At 40.1% G+C, this 17,452-nt stretch overlaps 1 protein-coding gene across 1 annotated transcript in view; it reads left to right on the forward strand.

The window, feature by feature from the left end:
* LOC137368849 (uncharacterized protein KIAA1958) overlaps positions 1 to 17,452 on the forward strand; it is a 114,942-nt gene that overhangs the window by 82,266 nt on the left and 15,224 nt on the right. The window contains exons 3-5 of the mRNA XM_068029056.1: positions 3,475 to 4,508; positions 4,897 to 5,050; positions 5,168 to 5,299. Coding sequence (XP_067885157.1) covers positions 3,475 to 4,508; positions 4,897 to 5,050; positions 5,168 to 5,299 — 1,320 coding nt within the window. The remainder of the gene's footprint in view (positions 1 to 3,474; positions 4,509 to 4,896; positions 5,051 to 5,167; positions 5,300 to 17,452) is intronic.

Here is a 17,452-nt window from a genome sequence, read left to right on the forward strand (position 1 = left end):
TGTGCTGGAAATCATGTGCTTTAAGCTCAATAAGCAACAGAAAACTTGGTGACCTGGGCAGGATGTTTACAGAGAAGCCACATGTCAAGGTTTGTGGTGGTTAGGAGGTTGGCTTTCTGTTTGGGGTGTGAACTGTTTTGAAGACAGTTGGAGATCAACTTGCCAAGGAAAAACCACCCAGCCCACCTCTTTCTCTACCGTTTTGGAGAAACCCTGCAAAGATACCGTGTGGGAGAGCTTAAAAATCCCTGGTGCTGCATCTCCCCTGAGAAGCTGGAAAAACCTGCCAGATTAATTCTTAATGCTGTCTGAAAAGAACTGCTTCAGAAAAGATCCCAGTGACTCGTCTCCGTATATCCGGAAGCTAGACCAAAACGGACAACTGACTTCCTTCCATATCTTTTTTTCTTCAAGAATTATCAAGTATTTGGCCATAGTATTTTTTTTTGTCTATTTTTGGTAACAGACCTCTGCAGAGAAAATTTCTGTATTTGTTCAGAGTGTGTGTGGGGAATTTTAAAAAAGGAACTTTCATATTTCAGTCTGTGTATTAACACTTTGCTTCATTACTGGATAAGTCCTGTTCTGATAATTTTGGTTATTAAAGAAAACTGGTTGGTGTATTTTGTTCCATGATAAAGAGTATATGATTGACCGAATCGGTAACTGGGTAAACATTTAAAAAATATATATTGTGACCTGCGGAGAAGTGGGACTAGAAAAGACAGTGCGCTCCTCCCACCTTGGTCGTTATAGGGCGAATAAATACTTCTCAAGACTGTGGCATAGGCAATTAAGTGCCAAAAAGTTTTATTAACCAGTAATTCAATGAATGAACAGAAGCAGTGACAGTGTAGATTGCACTGGTTACAGGCTTAATTATACCCTCATGGAGGTTAGAAATGTTGTGTCTACCACACTACACTGCAAGTAAATTGGACAAAACATAGGACCCTTGGATAGTATGTTGTTGCTAAGAGGGCACAAAACTTCACCAGCATATTACTCCCTTTCTCTCGCGCGCGCTCTCTCTCTCTCTCTCTCTCTCTCGCGCGCGCGCTAATGGCTTCAGACAGGCCACCCAATTTAAGCAATACAACCTGAGAAATACTTCTCAATATTTCACAAGAGGCAAAAGAATTGAATTTTTCAAAATATTATTCACGGGATGTGGGCATTGCTGGCAAGGCCAGCATTTATTGCCCATCTTTATACAACTGAGTGGTTTGCTGGACCATTTCAAAGGACAGTTAGGAGTCAATCACATTGTTGTGGTCTTGAGTCGCATAGACCAGGCTAGGGAAGGACATTAGTGAACCAGATGGGTTTTTAAGACAGTCTAGTAATTTCATGGTCACCATTACTGATGCTAATTTTTTAAAATTCCAGATTTGTTCATTTAATTGAATTTAAATCCCCCAGCTGTTGTGGTGGGATTTGAACTCATGTCATTAGTCCAGGCCTCAGGATTATGAGTCCAATAACTTGACCACTATGCTACCATACCCCCAATATATGCAAATTTAAAATAAGTTGCCAGTCGAATAGAAAAGCTACAAGCTACTTTGAATTGAATAGCTTGGCTCCTTCACTTTCTGCAGGTTAGCCTGGTTTTGATCTTCTTTGTACCATGATCGGAAAGCAGCACCACAGTATGCCATAGGAACAAGAAATACTTTCTTTTTATCACATTGCAGACTACCTGAGAACTGGTTAAATTTAATGCAAGTTTTAACATGGATTCAAGACCAGGCAGCTTTATGACTCAATAGTGCAACCATCTGTCTGGACCTACTGCTATGCCTGCTACAATTTAAAAATAATTCTTGCTTCTTTCACCTCTTCACCAATCTTTTTATAGTGCTCTGTCCTCTTGCTTTCCCTCTCTATTGCCTACACCCGCCCAACCAATGTCTAACCACTGTTTCTCAATATATCTTCGTGCCTTCACTGTCGCTGGGTCAAAATCCTGGAACTCCCTAACAGCACTCACATGGACTGCAGCGGTTCAAGAACGCAGCTCACCACCACCTTTTCAAGGGCAATTAGGGATGGGTAATAAATGCTGGCTTAGCCAGCGACGCCCACATCCCATGAATGTAAAAAAAGTGTTGCTTTTCAGACCAGACACTCCTCTGGCTCAGTTCATAAATCATCACAATGTATTATTGCTCATTTATGTCTCTCATGCCACCTCGGGCAAAGCAAATAAGTCATGTAAACTCAGTACCAGTGCCCTTCTTGCCCCTCTGTCAGTCAGGAAACAAGAGGTGAAATTATTGTGTAGGAGCGGTTTAGATGTTTTTCCACATGTCAGATACTACCAATTGCATGGCTGAAAGATTTTGCACAGACTGACCAGGCAAATTGAGGTGTTCTTTCTGGCATTTAGCATCTTATCTGTTGCAACACTGTGCCTATATATGTAATTCAGTAAAGATAGTCATACATCATTTGCAATATGTTTGGTCTATATTCTTCATAAAATTACATTTCACAAGTTCATTTCCTTTGCATTGGTATGATTGTGCAATGTGTGCATAACCACAAGCGCATGAGAAAGTGGCATTTCTAATCTGTTAAAGTCTGTAGAAATAGTCTGTATGGCAAACCAGGCGCATGAGGTTTATTTAGCCTATTGGTGCTAATTTGGGGGAGGGGAAAAGCACAAGCTAAATATGTTTTAATATTGATGTGCATTATGGGCTGTTACTAATTCACCTCTGAAACAGCTCCCATCACCAGTGACCAATCTGTAACTATCAATATTTCATCCAAGTGTTGTGTTGTTCAAAATGCTTGCTCTGGATACAACACAAGTTGGAACAATATAACTAACTATACTGCAGAGTACATTCCACCATTCAACTCGTTATGAAATATTAGCGCCATCATTGACGATTTAGTGAATTGGCGAAAAGGATAAAGATGAAAATCATGCTTGGTGTGGTCTATCAGTTCTTCAATTCCCGATTTCCTCAGTTGGTTTGCTTAAGCCACAAAGGATTTATTTTTCTCTTATGGCCACGTATTTCATTACACTTGCCCATTTGCTAACTAGGTCTTAATAATGTAGGTAGTTCATAAGTTATTTTATTGTATCTGTATTTCAAAATCCTGTCTACTGTTGCATTGCATTCAGCACCCATTTGCAGGGGTAGTGCATTGGGCGATTGCAGCAGTGTAATATTGCGAGGTGCTGGCTTGGTGTGTTTGTCTGAGACACTGTTTGCTCTCTAATCTCTCTCACTAACTCCCGTGCACCAAGAGTGCAGCATTGACATGAGGACCCTGTTTTGTTTTTTTTTTGCCCTAATCTTTTACATCATTTATGAAATTGAAGTTGGCTTTTGAAACCTGAGACAGGTATGTAATATCGTTTTCCAATGACCTTTGCGAAATTGAAATTTAGTTTTGAATGGCTTTATGTGCAGCTTATATATTTTCTTTTTCTCCTCCCTGTTCCGCTTTTAGAAAATGAAGAAAGAGGCTGCGAGGGTCAACAGAATGAGAAAACTGTCCGAAGCACCTTGACTGCACTGAGAAACTTCAAAGAGTTCCTCCTTTCCAAATATCCACACGAAAACCGGGAAATCCAAATCATACCATGCACAGAACTTGATGCCTACCTAGCTTCATTTTTTGTGGATGCCAGGCAGAAAGATGGTTCAGACTACGAGCCCAACAGTTTGGCCAACTATCAGTGCGGACTTGAAAGGTACTTAAAGGAATACAAATATGGGTTCAGTATAACAAGGGATAAGGAATTCAGGCGCTCCCAAGAAGCACTGAAACAGAAGCAGCTTGAGCTGAGAGGCAAAGGGAAAGGGAACAAGCCTCACAAGTCAATGAAACTCACCTTTGCCGATGAGCTCATCCTGCGCAAACGAGGCTTGCTGAGCCGGTATAACCCCGAGGGGCTGCTCAACCTGGTGTGGTTAAACAACACTAAAGCGTTTGGGCACTGTGCTGGGTTCCACAGTTCTACGCTAAAATGGGGGGATATCAGGTTACACGTAACCGAGACAGGCTTGGAGTACCTGGAGTGGGAAATTATAGACAGCTCTGATGCACAAGGAAAGAGCCGGAGAGCAGGAACTGAGTGCAGAATTTACGCCACACCACATTCTCCGCAGACATGCCCAGTGCAGGACTACAAGGAGTACGCTCAAAGACGCCCTCCAGCTATGCGTTATGAAGATGCCCCCTTCTATCTATCCATCAAGCCAGTCTGCAACCTAGCTGCACTTTACTGGTACAATAGCCAATCCCTCGGGAAGAATAAGCTCTCAAAAATGGTTAAAACCATGTGTGAAAAGGGGAATATTCCTGGGAGGAAGACCAACTTTAGTGTTTACCAGAGCTGCAGTTCCCTATCTGAGGCCCAAAGCAATCAGCTGGTGCTAATATGTAATAATCTGAGCCAGCAAGCTGCCCAGTCGATGTCCGGTCTTACCAATACCGGGAACTTTATCATCTCCGGTTCTTTTGACTCTTCATCAGATACAGCCTGACAGAAATGTGCTTTGGGATTTTTTTTTTAAAATTATTCTTCATGTTCTCCCACACTTTTATACAGTCTAATTATTCCTCAGTCACTGATAGTTATAGTTTTTAAATGCAATGTGTGAAAGGTTTATTGGCCTGAATTATGTCTCAAGAGCAGGCACATTAAAATTCCAGTGATCAAATGTGCAGGTTAATGATTGATTCTATGAAGTATTCTCGTCTTTTTAAAAATGTACAAAGATTTCAGTCTAAGAAGCTTTTTTTTCAAGCAAGTCTATGGATATCTTTAATCAAAATGTCGTTTTTTGAAATGCCATAATCTGGAAATTGTTTTTTTAAAAAAAAAGTACTGATCTTATTGCTAAATTTCTCCTTGTAACTCTTCAGAACTACCATTTTTTCATACGGCTTTTCAAAATGTGCAGTCTTTATTCAGTTTCTGTAAAAGGACTCTCAAATGTTTATTTGCTAAGCATTCAAGTAGAGTTACAGAAATTATTCAGTTGCACAGCTTTTTTATTCTTTATTCACAAATTTCTAAGTAGGTGAGATGGGAAATAATGTTTTTGAACAAACCTGTGATGAATCCCAAAGTGCGGAAGCCTTTTTTGCAGCTGCAGTATTAATTGTTTCACCCAGTATTGTGTGATGTTTTAAGCCATTTCTCCACTCAGTATCACTGCTTTTGTACCGCCCCCGCCCCCATATACTCACCACTTTGCATCCTTCACTGCAGATAATGGCATTTACTCTCTTGCTGCCCTGAGGGTCTCGTCTGCGAGTGAATTCGGTATGTTGTAACCAGCTTGCCTTCTTTGCCGAGCTTTTTTTTCAATGGAGAATGATTAGCTGGCTCTGAGATTTTCCTAGGATTTGTCTTTCTAATTTCCCTAACAGTTAGAAAAAATTAGTGAGAAAAATATCAAATTTAGGCTTTATTTTTCAAATAATTTTATGCCGTATCAATATTAAAATATATTTGGAGTTTGAGGATCTGCTATCAAGGGCCAGTATGATTCATGTTGCGGCAGGCTGAGCAGACCAGTGATGCACTCCGATTACTTTGAATGGGAAACACTGATCAGGGTGTGTTATAGGACAAAATAGTTAACCTGGGTAAACCCTGAATTGTATCAGGCTGGTATCTCAACATTCTGGACATATGATAGGAGTACAGTACTTCATAACTAAAACCTTTAACCTTACATCTTTTGGTTACCGAGCATGTTGTCTTGATACTAAGGAAGAAATTCAGTGTCCTGGTTAACTCATTGTGTTACAAATGCACAGTTTCTTGTCCATTCATGGTGTATCTCATTAGATTCTGTACATCTAAACATTGCTCGTGAAATTCTACTGGCAGTTTGATTTTGTATTTTAAAAGCTATTATTGATGTTGCAAATTTTATATGTTATATTTATTTTAGATTTTTCAGATGACATTTTGTAATTAGAATATTTGTATATGGCTGCTCGTACACAAGTACTGATATTTGTTGGAACGCAATTTTAGAAAAGTGCATAAGCTAAGCTTGGTGTGAAATTCAATAGTTGATGCTGGGTTCACACCAAGGAAGGGTCGCAGCTCTGTATAGCCCGTCTGTCTTAACTGTGTATTCCACAAAACCCAAATGAAGTAGAATTCTGTGCAGGACACTGTGTTACTTCCTGTTGTGCATTCTGGAGCCACGAGTGAGTTTTAAAAAAAAAAAAATTTGGGCCCAATTGCCAGCTTGTTTGCGGTTAAAATAATGAACCGTTCTAAAATTGTTGGAAGGAAAGATTTATATCTAAATAATGTGCCTACAAGTGCACAGTCCTCCAATAGAGTGGTTAAAAATTTTACTTTAAAAAAAATAAAATAAAATCTGGGTTTGTTAAACTGAGCTATTTGCTTAGTATCCAAACACAGTTTATTGCTTTAACAATATGCAAAGATGTATTAGCAAGAGGACTGTTGGGTACTACTTTTTTAATCAAATGCTAATATATAGAAATTAGTGCGTTTGGTTAATTTAACCAGTTGAGCATTAATGCACCAGAATTTTAATAAAATCATGAGTATTATGAATTAAGAAATGTGTACATAATTGTAATGTACTTCCTTCTGATTGTGCAGTATATTTGCTCATGTGTTGTACATAAGTACCTGTGTTTTGAAAGGTCAGAAGGTTTCTTCCGTGCTCAAAGGGTTAAAATAACCTCATGTTTTGGTTTGAGCCTTGAAGTCAATCTGATGGGAGTTCTGTCTGGCTCTAGATTTCAATTTAGTTTGGAAATTCTTTAGAATACTGTGAATCATTAAAATCACTGCCTGAAGTGTAGTTGTAGTTGACAGAAATTATTATTTAGTGTAGTTTTGTGTTTTTTTGTCCAATTTTTATTAAAATACAGTGTTTAGGTATAGCCTTTTCAAACTGACCTTTATAGACTTTTTTTTGTATTTTTTAATCTTTCTCTTTTAATGGGTATTACACTGTTGAGCTATTTGTTTGGTTTTCCTCCTGCCACAATATGTAGTTTCGGACTGGAATACTTACTTTCCCCTGCAGACAGCCCAAAGCAGTACTATTTTTTAAAAGACTTTTTTCCACCCGCAAACTTTCCACTGAATAAAAGGGAAAATTGTCAAGTAAAGAACAATGGCTGTCCAGCTTTGCTCACCCTTAAAATAAAAACTTGTTGCTGGATAATTAAGTTTCCCTAGGTTTCAGGCCCCTGCAGCCAACTATGTTTTCGGAGGGAATGGTCAAGATAGGGCTGCAGGTATTCTGCTGTGGCGTTGATTCCTGATGATTAAAGCTAAAGCTGTGGATGTTGCATTACTCTATAACTCATTTTAAGCTTGTAAGTGGCTCAGTGAGTTGACTTAGTTAGCAGGCAAAACATACTAGAAAGATCCAAGTTTATTCCTGGCCAATGCTGTTACCTGATCCTGTAGAAACTGGAGTAGGCTATTCAGCCCCTCAAGCCTGTTCAGTTAGATCATGGCTGATTGGTATCTTAACTCCATCTACCCACATTGGTTCTGTAAACCTCAGTACCCTTGACTAACAAATATCTATCTTAGTTTTGAAATTTTAGGTTTAATGGCACTACAGTTGACTAACAGCATTCCTTTGTTAAAGGGAGGGCAGGGTGATGGAATTGGTCAGGGTGTCCATTCTTGATTGTTAGCTAGCTTACCACTTCGTACTCAGCTCTCCTCTCAGAGAGTTTGACACTCATGACAGCTCATTAATAATGGTCACATGGAGGTTAACTGCAGTCTGGGGCAACTGCACCCGAGCAGGGAAGTAACAACTTCAGGAGTGAAAAGAAGGAAATTGACCAGAAAAGGATGATGAAGTGATTTTAAGCACTGGGAAAGATTTTTGGTTGATTGACCTAATTACTGCACAGTATAATATATCTGTGAGGAAGAACTTTTTACGTTGCAAGTGGCAATGACCGGGAACCTCCTGCCTATGAGGTGGTGGAATTGGAGGTGACTAATGATTTCAAAAGGAAATTGGATGGGCCCTTGAGGGAAATAAACGTTCAGGGGTACGGGGATCCAGTGGGCATAGTGGATTGATTGGATTGTTCTACAGAGAGCCAGCATGGACTCAATGGGTTAATGGCTTCCTTCTGTGCTGTACACTAGGACTTTACAAAGTTTATTTTCCAGTGCTCCAAATAGTTGTCACTTTGTGTTGCATCCTTCTCTTTATGCATTGCAAGAACAGCAGCTTGTATTTATATAGCACCATTGGGGTAGTAAAACATCCCAAGGTGCTTCACAGGAGCGATTATCAATTAAAATTTGACACCGAGCTATATGAGATATTAGGACAGGTGGCCAAAAACTTGGTTAAAGAGTTAAGTTTTAGGGGCTGTCTTAAAGAAGGAGAGAGGGAGGCAGAGAGGCTTAGGGAGGGAGTTGGGTATTAGTTTCCCCTCCTTTAACACCCATAGTGTACTCTCCACCTCCTTACAAGGTGCATTGTTAGTTGCAGCTAGCTAGGCCTGGAACCAGGAAACCTTTGTTTTATTGATGAATTAAAGTCCAAAGCTCCATTGTTATAAATGGTGGAGAACCATTTGTTTTGGGCACTGTAAATTTTACTAGGCTGCCTTTGGACTGGTAGCTTTTGTATTGAAAAGATTGTTTCTTTGCCATCCTGAGCTGGGAAGGGGCGTTGGTAGGTTGTCCATAACCGATTCTACTGTTCTTTTGATCTTTTGTGTTTCTGTTTAACCAAGTTATTGTACTGTGATTAACATCAAGTTATTCACAATTCTCCTAATGCAATTATTATATTATGCACCAAATCCAAGATGTGCACACTCTGCGCATTCATTTCACAAGGTGCACATTATAAAATTATGAACTTGGAACTTATGATTAAGAAGTTGAGTTTTTATTTACAAAGCACATATATTTTAGTTTTGAGCTTCACCTTGACATCTGTGATTTCTCTTTTCTAATGAAAACTAATCATTAATTTGTTTTTTCTAAAACATCTAAATTCTAAATGGTATTCTGTCAAAATGAAGTGTTGCTGCCATGCCAAAAAAATGCAAATTTCTATGCATTTTGTAATCCAGTTGTATTGTTGCAGTGCAGACTAAGCATATTTTGCAGGTGCTCTTATTTACTTAAGTTGGGGTTTTTTTAGACATGTTAACATTTGCTGCTAGTAAGTTACTGATTTTGAAGAGCCTTCGGTGTATATTTAGACTTCACCAATCAATTCTTTCATTGGCTGTTTGACATTGGTATGTGTGATAAAGCAGAAAAAAAAAGAACAGTGGCAACAGTTTTGAGTTGTTGGCTTCCTTCTATTTCTGGTTAAAGACCATAAAGATATCTGTTGGGGGTGGGGAGAGAGGAGCAGAAGGGGTTAGACAGGATGATGTACTTCAGCAATATCTGGATTCTGAGTGTCTCTCTCTTTCTCTTGCCTTCCCTTCCCTGCTAAACTTCTTTGATTTATTAAGTAAAGTTTCAAGATGGAGTGTATTCCTCATAATTAATATTCCCCCACATCATACACATTTGATTTTAATCATTTTTGTGTGTGCACTGTCATTTCCTGAACCGGGTGTGTTAAATTATTCAGGTTCTTCAGTATTATGCATTCAGGGTATGGTGGGGTGGGTAAAAAGGTTAGTGGGGGGAAGTGGGGGTGTCATTTACACATTTGGTGTGATACTGTACTCATACCCACATAACATGACTGAATTGATTGGTAGGCAAAAGTCTTTGATGTCTATTGCAAACATATGTAGAGCTCTAAAGAAAATGAGAGAAAAAAACAAAAAAAAACATACTTAAAACTAATGTTTTTAAAGTTGTTAATAATTGTCTATTTGATTGCTGCATGCTATTTCAGAGTTTCCTCTGTGTATGTAGAAACTGAACTAGTTGCCAGATAATAAATGAATAAACCATGCTGTGTTCTCCACTTGGCTAGTTTCTAGTTTATATTAGTGTTGTGCCTCTGGGCGAGAAATCGTGGAGCTGAGGATTACAAAGGCACCTCACATCCCTATGTCATATCATCAGAAATATGTCATTTTAAGTTAACAAATTATACATTTTGATTGTGGCTTGTTTGAAGGATCACTAATAAAAAAAAAAATGGAAGTTCTGTTTTGCTGAATGAATGTCTTTTATTTAGCAGTCCCAAAACCATTTATTTTCTAAAGCATCTGCATTCTTTATCTAAAATGTTCAGTATTTTTGACTTCTCTGATCACTCTTGTCAAGTTGTGATTGTTTAGCATGCACTATTCATTATTTTCATTCAAGAAGGTGAATGGGGAACCAAAATTGTTTGCTTTAACATTTAAATCGAACTATGAAATTCCAACATTACATTTATATAGCATCTTTCATGACATCAGGACATCCCAAAGCACTTTGCAGCCAATGAAGTGCTTTCGAAGTGTAACTGTTGTCACTGTTGTAATGTAGGAAACACGAAAGTCAATTTGCACACAGCAAGCTCCCACAAAAAGCAATGTGATAATGACCAGATAATCTGTTTTGGTGTTGCTGGTTGAAGGATGAATATTGGTCAGAACACTGGGAGAACTCCCCAGCTCGTCAAATCACGCTGTGGAATCTTTTACGTTCACTTGAGAGGGCAGACGGGGCTTCTGTTTGACATCGGATCTGATAGACAGCACCTCCGACAGTGCAGCACTCGATCAGTACTGTATTGAAGTACCAGCCTAGATTATGTGTAGTTGGTGCTGAAGCTTGTTGATCCGTATAGCATTTTGATACAAATGACTACTTTGCTAAGCTACTTGAGAAGGTAGTTAAGCGCCTACCACATTGCTGTGTGTCAGGAGTCACATATGGGCCAGACTGGGTAAGGATGTCAGATTTCCTTTCCAAAGGGACATTAGTGAACCAGCTGGGTTTTAACGAAAAATCCAGCACTATTGCTGTTTTAACCCCAACCTTGAAAGGGCAGGTTCTACTCTACCAATATGACATTTCTACCTCCTACTTATGATTTCACTAACAGCCTAAGGGCAATTATGTGCTGTGGCTTACACCGCACTAGAAAATTAATTGACTTGCCAAATTCATTTTACTGACAGCTTGTGCAGCAAATGAAGAGAAAAGATATTTCACAATCACAGAATAATACAGCGCAGAAGAGGCCCTTCAGCCCATCAAGTCTGCACCAATGCATTAAAGACACCTGACCTGTCTACCTAATCCCATTTGCCAGCACTTGGCCCATAGCCTTGAATGTTATGACGTGCCAAGTGCCTCAACAATTACACCTTGACTTTAAGATCCTCATCCGTGTTTTCAAATCACTTCATAGCCTTGACCCTCCCTATCGCTGTAACCTTCTCCAGCCCTCTGAGATATCTGCTCTCCTCCACTGCTGGTCTCTTGCAGATTCCTGATTTTCTTCACTTCAGCTGCCTTGGCCATAACCTCTGAAATTCCTTCCCTTGACCTCTCTGCATCTCCACCTCCCTCCTTTAAGATGCTCCTTAAAACCTATCTCTTTGACCAAGCTTTTGGTCATTTGTTCCAATATCTCTGTCGTTCAGTCGCATTTGTTTTATGTTGCTTCTGAGAAATGCCGTGGGACATTTCACTTCGTTAAAGGCGCTATATAATTGCAAGTTGTTTTACTGTGCTTGCACAAACATTACTGAAAACTGTTGCTATCAGACAATAACATGGACTTGATCCAAATTTACCCAATAGATAGAAAAGAATAGTGAATATTTTGGGATGATTGCATTTTAGTAAATAATAAAGGGGCTCAGCTGACAGAAGCTGGGGAGTATTATAACTAACAGATTCTCAATCACTTTTTGAACTCCTGATTAATAGTTTCCTTCTGGAACTTTTGAGCAGTCTATATAGGTAATGAATATAACCAAGCATTTCGTTTAGGTTTTTTCACTTCAGTGTTGTGGAAGTGATTCACTCAAGCAGCTGTATAGCTGGGTCTAAATGTGTCTTGAAGCGTTAAAAGTAATTCATATTTCATTTTTAAAAGCTAAATCTTGAAAAGTGATTTTCTAAAATAACTCAAAGCAGCTGTTTTATCTGATCCAAGGATATTTTTTTCTAGTGAAGAACATATTGACTTTTACTGCTGCATTCTTCACACAAATGTCTCCAAGCCAGATTGATTTACCCAAGCCACATGCTCTCCAGCCAGTTTGACACTTGGCCTATTGCTTGTTACCACTGACTGCAAGGGAGCGCGATTTCCTGTGGTGGGCAACCTTGCCCAGGTACCCTCCTGGCACAGCACAACCTGGAGTGGATTGGGAGATTGTTTCTGCTTTTCTACTCTGTTATGCTATTTTCATTTGATAACTTTGTAGTGAGAAGGCCTAGATTTCAACATAGTTGCAGTTTAAAATCTCCCATTCATTTAAATTATGTTTCATTTTCATCAAAAGAAACTTGCTCTCAGTTGCAGCATGCAGCACGTTGGTTCCACTAAAAGGTCACATTGCAAAAATGGTGGATGGATCCATGATTTTAGACAGCAGCCACGTTTTGTCAGGGCAGGACTCCTTGTATTTGATCAGCAATCTCCATTAGAAGCATAAACTTGATTATATCCCTGGCTTTTAACCCTGTTTACCTGAAAACTACACTTGACATCTGTGTATTTGTATATATAGTATCAATTTTTTTTGTTAACCAATATACCCATTTGGGATTTTTTACTGGTAAAGAATTTAATGCTTTTTAAAATTAGAGTCCTGTTTAAACATGAAACTCTCCATATTTTTATAAGGTGGTAACTCCATGTGTCTGCATTATTAAAGCTAGCTTCAAAGTAGCCTTTGCTTTAGTTATCACAGTCCTTGTGATTGAGATTCCAAATCTGAAAGTTTACGAGCCCTACCCATGCTGTGTGGAATGTGCTCTTCATTTTCTCCTCTGATATTAACACAGCCTAATTGTGGCAAATATCTCAGCTTTGCAAAGACCAGATGCCAGTCCTTATTTAAATGCTGCTGTGACCGTAATTGAAATGTGTGTGTGTGTGTGTGTGTTTAAATTAAAAATGGATCCTGGCCTATCTGACAGTCTTTGAATCAACGTGATGTTTTTGTAGAATCACAGTTGCAATGTCATTTTCAAGCTGCAGTCAATGTACAACGCAAGCAGTAAAGAAGCCACATTGATGTAAGTTTGGCATAGTTTCTGTCCGTTTGATTTCTTTTGATCTCCTTCAGCCCCACAGTCCTCCAAGATCTCTGTGCTCCTTCAATTGCCCATCAGTGCCTTTCATCATCCTAACATTGGCAGCTGTGCCTTCTGCCTAGGCCCGAAGTTATGGAATTCCCTCCTTAAAACTCTTCACCTCTTTCTCCTTTCAAGGTTCCTTAAAACCCGCCTTTTTAACCAAACTTTTTGATCAGCTGTTTTAATAGCTCCTTGTGTGTCTCAATGTCAAATTTTATACGATAATGCTCTTGTCAAGCACCTTGGGATGTTTTACTGCATTAAAGGCACTAAACAAAAGCAATTCGTTTTGTTTTATAAAAACATAAAAAGGCTGATCTTGCTCGAATCTTATAATTTTAGCAATTGAATTGGCACTAGGAGGTTAGTAGGCATTGTCATGTCAGACAGAACATATGTGTGTGCATTTAAGTATTGGACTATATAATGTGTCTCACACTATTGTCAAACACCATTCTTCTGATGTGATGGAGAGGGAGTACTGTAATGTTATATTTTGAATGGCTTGAATATCACAGATCCATAATTTTTCTTTCAGTAACTGTGCATGGCGTTAGATGCTTGAATTTGTCTATTCAAGAGCCTACCTGGTTTAGCATCCTGGGATAGCAGTACCAAGTTTTGTGATGACTAGTTAAAAACTAACGTGGCTATAGAACTGTAGTTGCAACCTTGTTGCTGTCTACCTATATATATGCGTGTGCACTTTCTGTAACTCAACGCTGGGACAACCTCCTGGAAACCATGTCAAAAGTTCTCATTAACATAACTGCTTAAGGTTTATTAATCTAGAATTCCCTCCCTAAGCCTCTCATTTTTAGTGGTAGTAGTAGTGGAAGGCATCCTTCCATCTCAGAAGACGATGGACTGCGCCTGGGGTGTTTGTGAATTCTGAATTGAGCATTGTCTGTTGTGGCTGTAGAGGCCGACTGGTGAGTGGCAATCCATTCCACAGCTGGCACAGATGATTATCATTGCTCCAAGGTCGACTGATATTTCCTCCTTCCGCCTGGATATTATCCGCCATCTGCTTTTTCCAGACCCTTCCTGAGTGCCATTTTCCTTTTAAAACACTTCTTAAAACCTACCTCTTTGACCAAGCTTTTGGTTACCAGGTCACATGTCCTGATATCTCCTTATGTGGCTCGGTGACAAATTTTATCTGACATTCCTGTGAAGGATGCTTTACTACGTTAAAGGGATTATATAAATGCAAAGTGTAGTTATTGCTATAAATCATGGCCTGAAAGTGAAACGTTTTCATTCTGTCCTTAAACGGAGGAAGTGCAAAGTTCAGTTATATTGACTGAGGCAGGATGGACAGTAACCTGGATGAATGGCAGGAACATAATTAAATGAAGTTTTTGTTTATAGTATAAATCCTACTTCCATTTCTAGGGAATTTTATTGACTTTCTTGGTACAAAATAATTTCAGATTGCAAAAGCACTTTGAGGCATTATTTTACATTGAAGGCATTGTATAAATGCTGCTTTTGTTGGTGTATTCGCTACTATTTCCGGCCACACAAGCTGGGAATTAACCTACTCAGAACCCAGATGAAGTATTGCATGACTGAGGACTGTTGAAAAGAACTCCCCTTTTTGAGAGCAGGTGTATTTATCTTGGCGAGTAACACCACAGAACTCCGTCCAAAGGCCTGCTAGAGTGGAGAATAAGAGCAAGACTGCTGGGTGAACCTGACCTTGACACTAAAAATAACTTCATGGGTATTGCGCCTGATCAACAGTTTTAACTACAAGAGCTTGTCTGTGGTTTTTCTCCACAGTACTTGGCTGTCATTTCTCAAGGGCTGCTTTGTGTTAACACTGTGTGTTACCTAATCTGTACAGACTCCCCCTAGTGTGCTGAACTCCATTGGACACACTTCTTCCTACTCCAGAGCATTGCACCTGTGCAATCTGATAGCATGTCAAGTATCTGAACTGGATCAAGAGCAGCTCTCCAGAAGTGGCTGAGAATGGTGTAAAGGGCTTAAGTTCGCTGCTGTATTTTAAGCATTGACAATTGACCAGGCACGTACCAAAGCAGGACTTGAGAACAGCGGGCAAATCCTCCCAATTTGTTTCCTTGTCTGTCTCCCTGTGTGTGATGCAGCCTGCCATGAAGATACAATGTGTTTCGGTAAGGTCATTTATGCTCTGAATTCCTGTGAAGAGTTCAGACAATCTAGCATTGTATTTAATTGAATAATTCATAGCTCTAAATCAGCTTCCAGCTTTAAGGTTTTTTTTAGGGCCCAACTCTGCTCACTAACATAGTTTTATTTCAATTCTTTTTGATGTGGTGAAGTGAAACAATATTAATGAAGCTGGGAGGGGTGGGGGGGTGGTGGTTGGGGTGGGTTTCGGCGACTGCAAGTCCTGAGAAATCTTCAACCAATAAACTCTCCCAATAGCTCAGTACGTTAATCCAGTAAATAGGTGAGTCACGACAACCAGGAAAACTCCAAGTTCAATCCAGGACCAAAAACAGATTGGGTGACCGCTTTGCGGAATACCTCCACTCAGTCCGTAAGCATGACCCCCGAGCTTCTGGTTGTTTGCCATTTCAACACACCCCACTGCTCTCATGCCCACATTTCTGTCCTTGGCCTGCTGCTGTGTTCCAGTGAATATCAACACAAACTCGAGGAGCAGCACCTCATTTTCCAATTAGGCACTCTCCAGCCTTCCGGACTGAACATTGAGTTCAATAATTTCAGAGCATGATGGCCCCTTTTTTATTTTACTTTGTTTTGTCATTTTTTTTTTAACTATGTGCTTGCCTTAAGCTTGGTTTTTCATGTTTGTGCTTTTGGACAGAGCTGTTCATTACTCTGTCATTATCACTCTCTCTGCACTAATGCATGGTCTTTCGCTACACCATTAGCACTCCCTTTGCCTTGGCCCCATAATCACCTTGTCAATTAATCTCTCTTGTCCTCTGCCAATCGCACACCTCTTTGTTCTCTTGCCCCCCGCCTCCACACCCCCACTTCACGTGCTTAAAACCTATTACATTTCTAACCTTTGCTACTTCTGATGAAAAGTCACAGACCTGAAATGTTAACTCTGCTTCTCTCTCCACAGATGCTGCCAGACATGCTGAGTATTTCCAGCACTTTTTGTTTTTGTTTCAGATTTCCATCATATGCAGTGTTTTTAAAATCCAAGTTCAATCCATCTTGCTCCCCGTTCACACTGTTATTTGAGCTAAATGTGGGTGCAGGTAGGATTACTCCAGTTGATTAGGGTTAGGGAGATCTATAATCCAGGATTCTTTCATGGTGCAAATCTGTGGGTGTTAACTCCAATATACAGCATGGCAACAGGCCATTTGACCCAAATGGTTTATGCCAGTGTTTATGCTGTCCACAAGCCTGCTCCCACCCTCCTTCATCTAACCCTATCAATATAATCCTCTATTCCTTTCTTTCTCGTGCTTATCTAGCTTCCCGTTAAAAGCATCTATGCTGTTCACCTCAACTGCTTCTTACGGAACAGAGCCCATCACTCTATTTCCACTTTTGCTCTTTATTTTACTTTTCTCTTGACCCATCCAAGACCCCTCTCTATCGTCATGCCTCCTTTCACTTCTGCACTCTCAGGTGCTCTGCCCTCTGCTTCTCGATCTCCCTGCTCTCTTGCCACCATCCCAGGCTTGACTCCCTCTTAGATAAGCCTGCAGCTTTCCTCTGTGCCTCTCTCAGCATCCTCCAAAGGACTGATTGAGGCACTGGATCATTGAGTCAGAACCACAATTGTCCCCATCTCACACACTCATTGACCTTCCAGCCTAGTGTGCCCACTGGGAGTTAATCTTGCCAATCGCCTTCCTGTCCAATCACCCTTCCCCCCCGGCTGATCCTGTTGGACTCTGCTCCCACCATCCCTCCACGCAGCTCCCTCCAGAACGTCCTTTTACTTGTGAACAAGGCCCTTGCCATCCATGTAGTTATTGTGGATGATTGCATCGATATCTTGGCCTTAACGGAAACCTGACTGAGCGGCGATGACACCTTGCCTTAATGAAACCTCCCTGCCTTCGATCCATCTTCCACCACTTGCCCCATCAAGATTGTTGCAGTATCTCTGTGGCTGTTGTCACCAAATCATACCTTGGCCTAACTGCCTACTCCTCTGGCACTTTCTCCTCCTTTTGAGCATCTCACCTTGTCCCACCCCTCTCACCTGTCTTTCAAAAT

The sequence above is a fragment of the Heterodontus francisci genome, chromosome 4, assembly GCF_036365525.1.
Source record: "Heterodontus francisci isolate sHetFra1 chromosome 4, sHetFra1.hap1, whole genome shotgun sequence".
NCBI classification, from domain to species: domain Eukaryota; kingdom Metazoa; phylum Chordata; class Chondrichthyes; order Heterodontiformes; family Heterodontidae; genus Heterodontus; species Heterodontus francisci.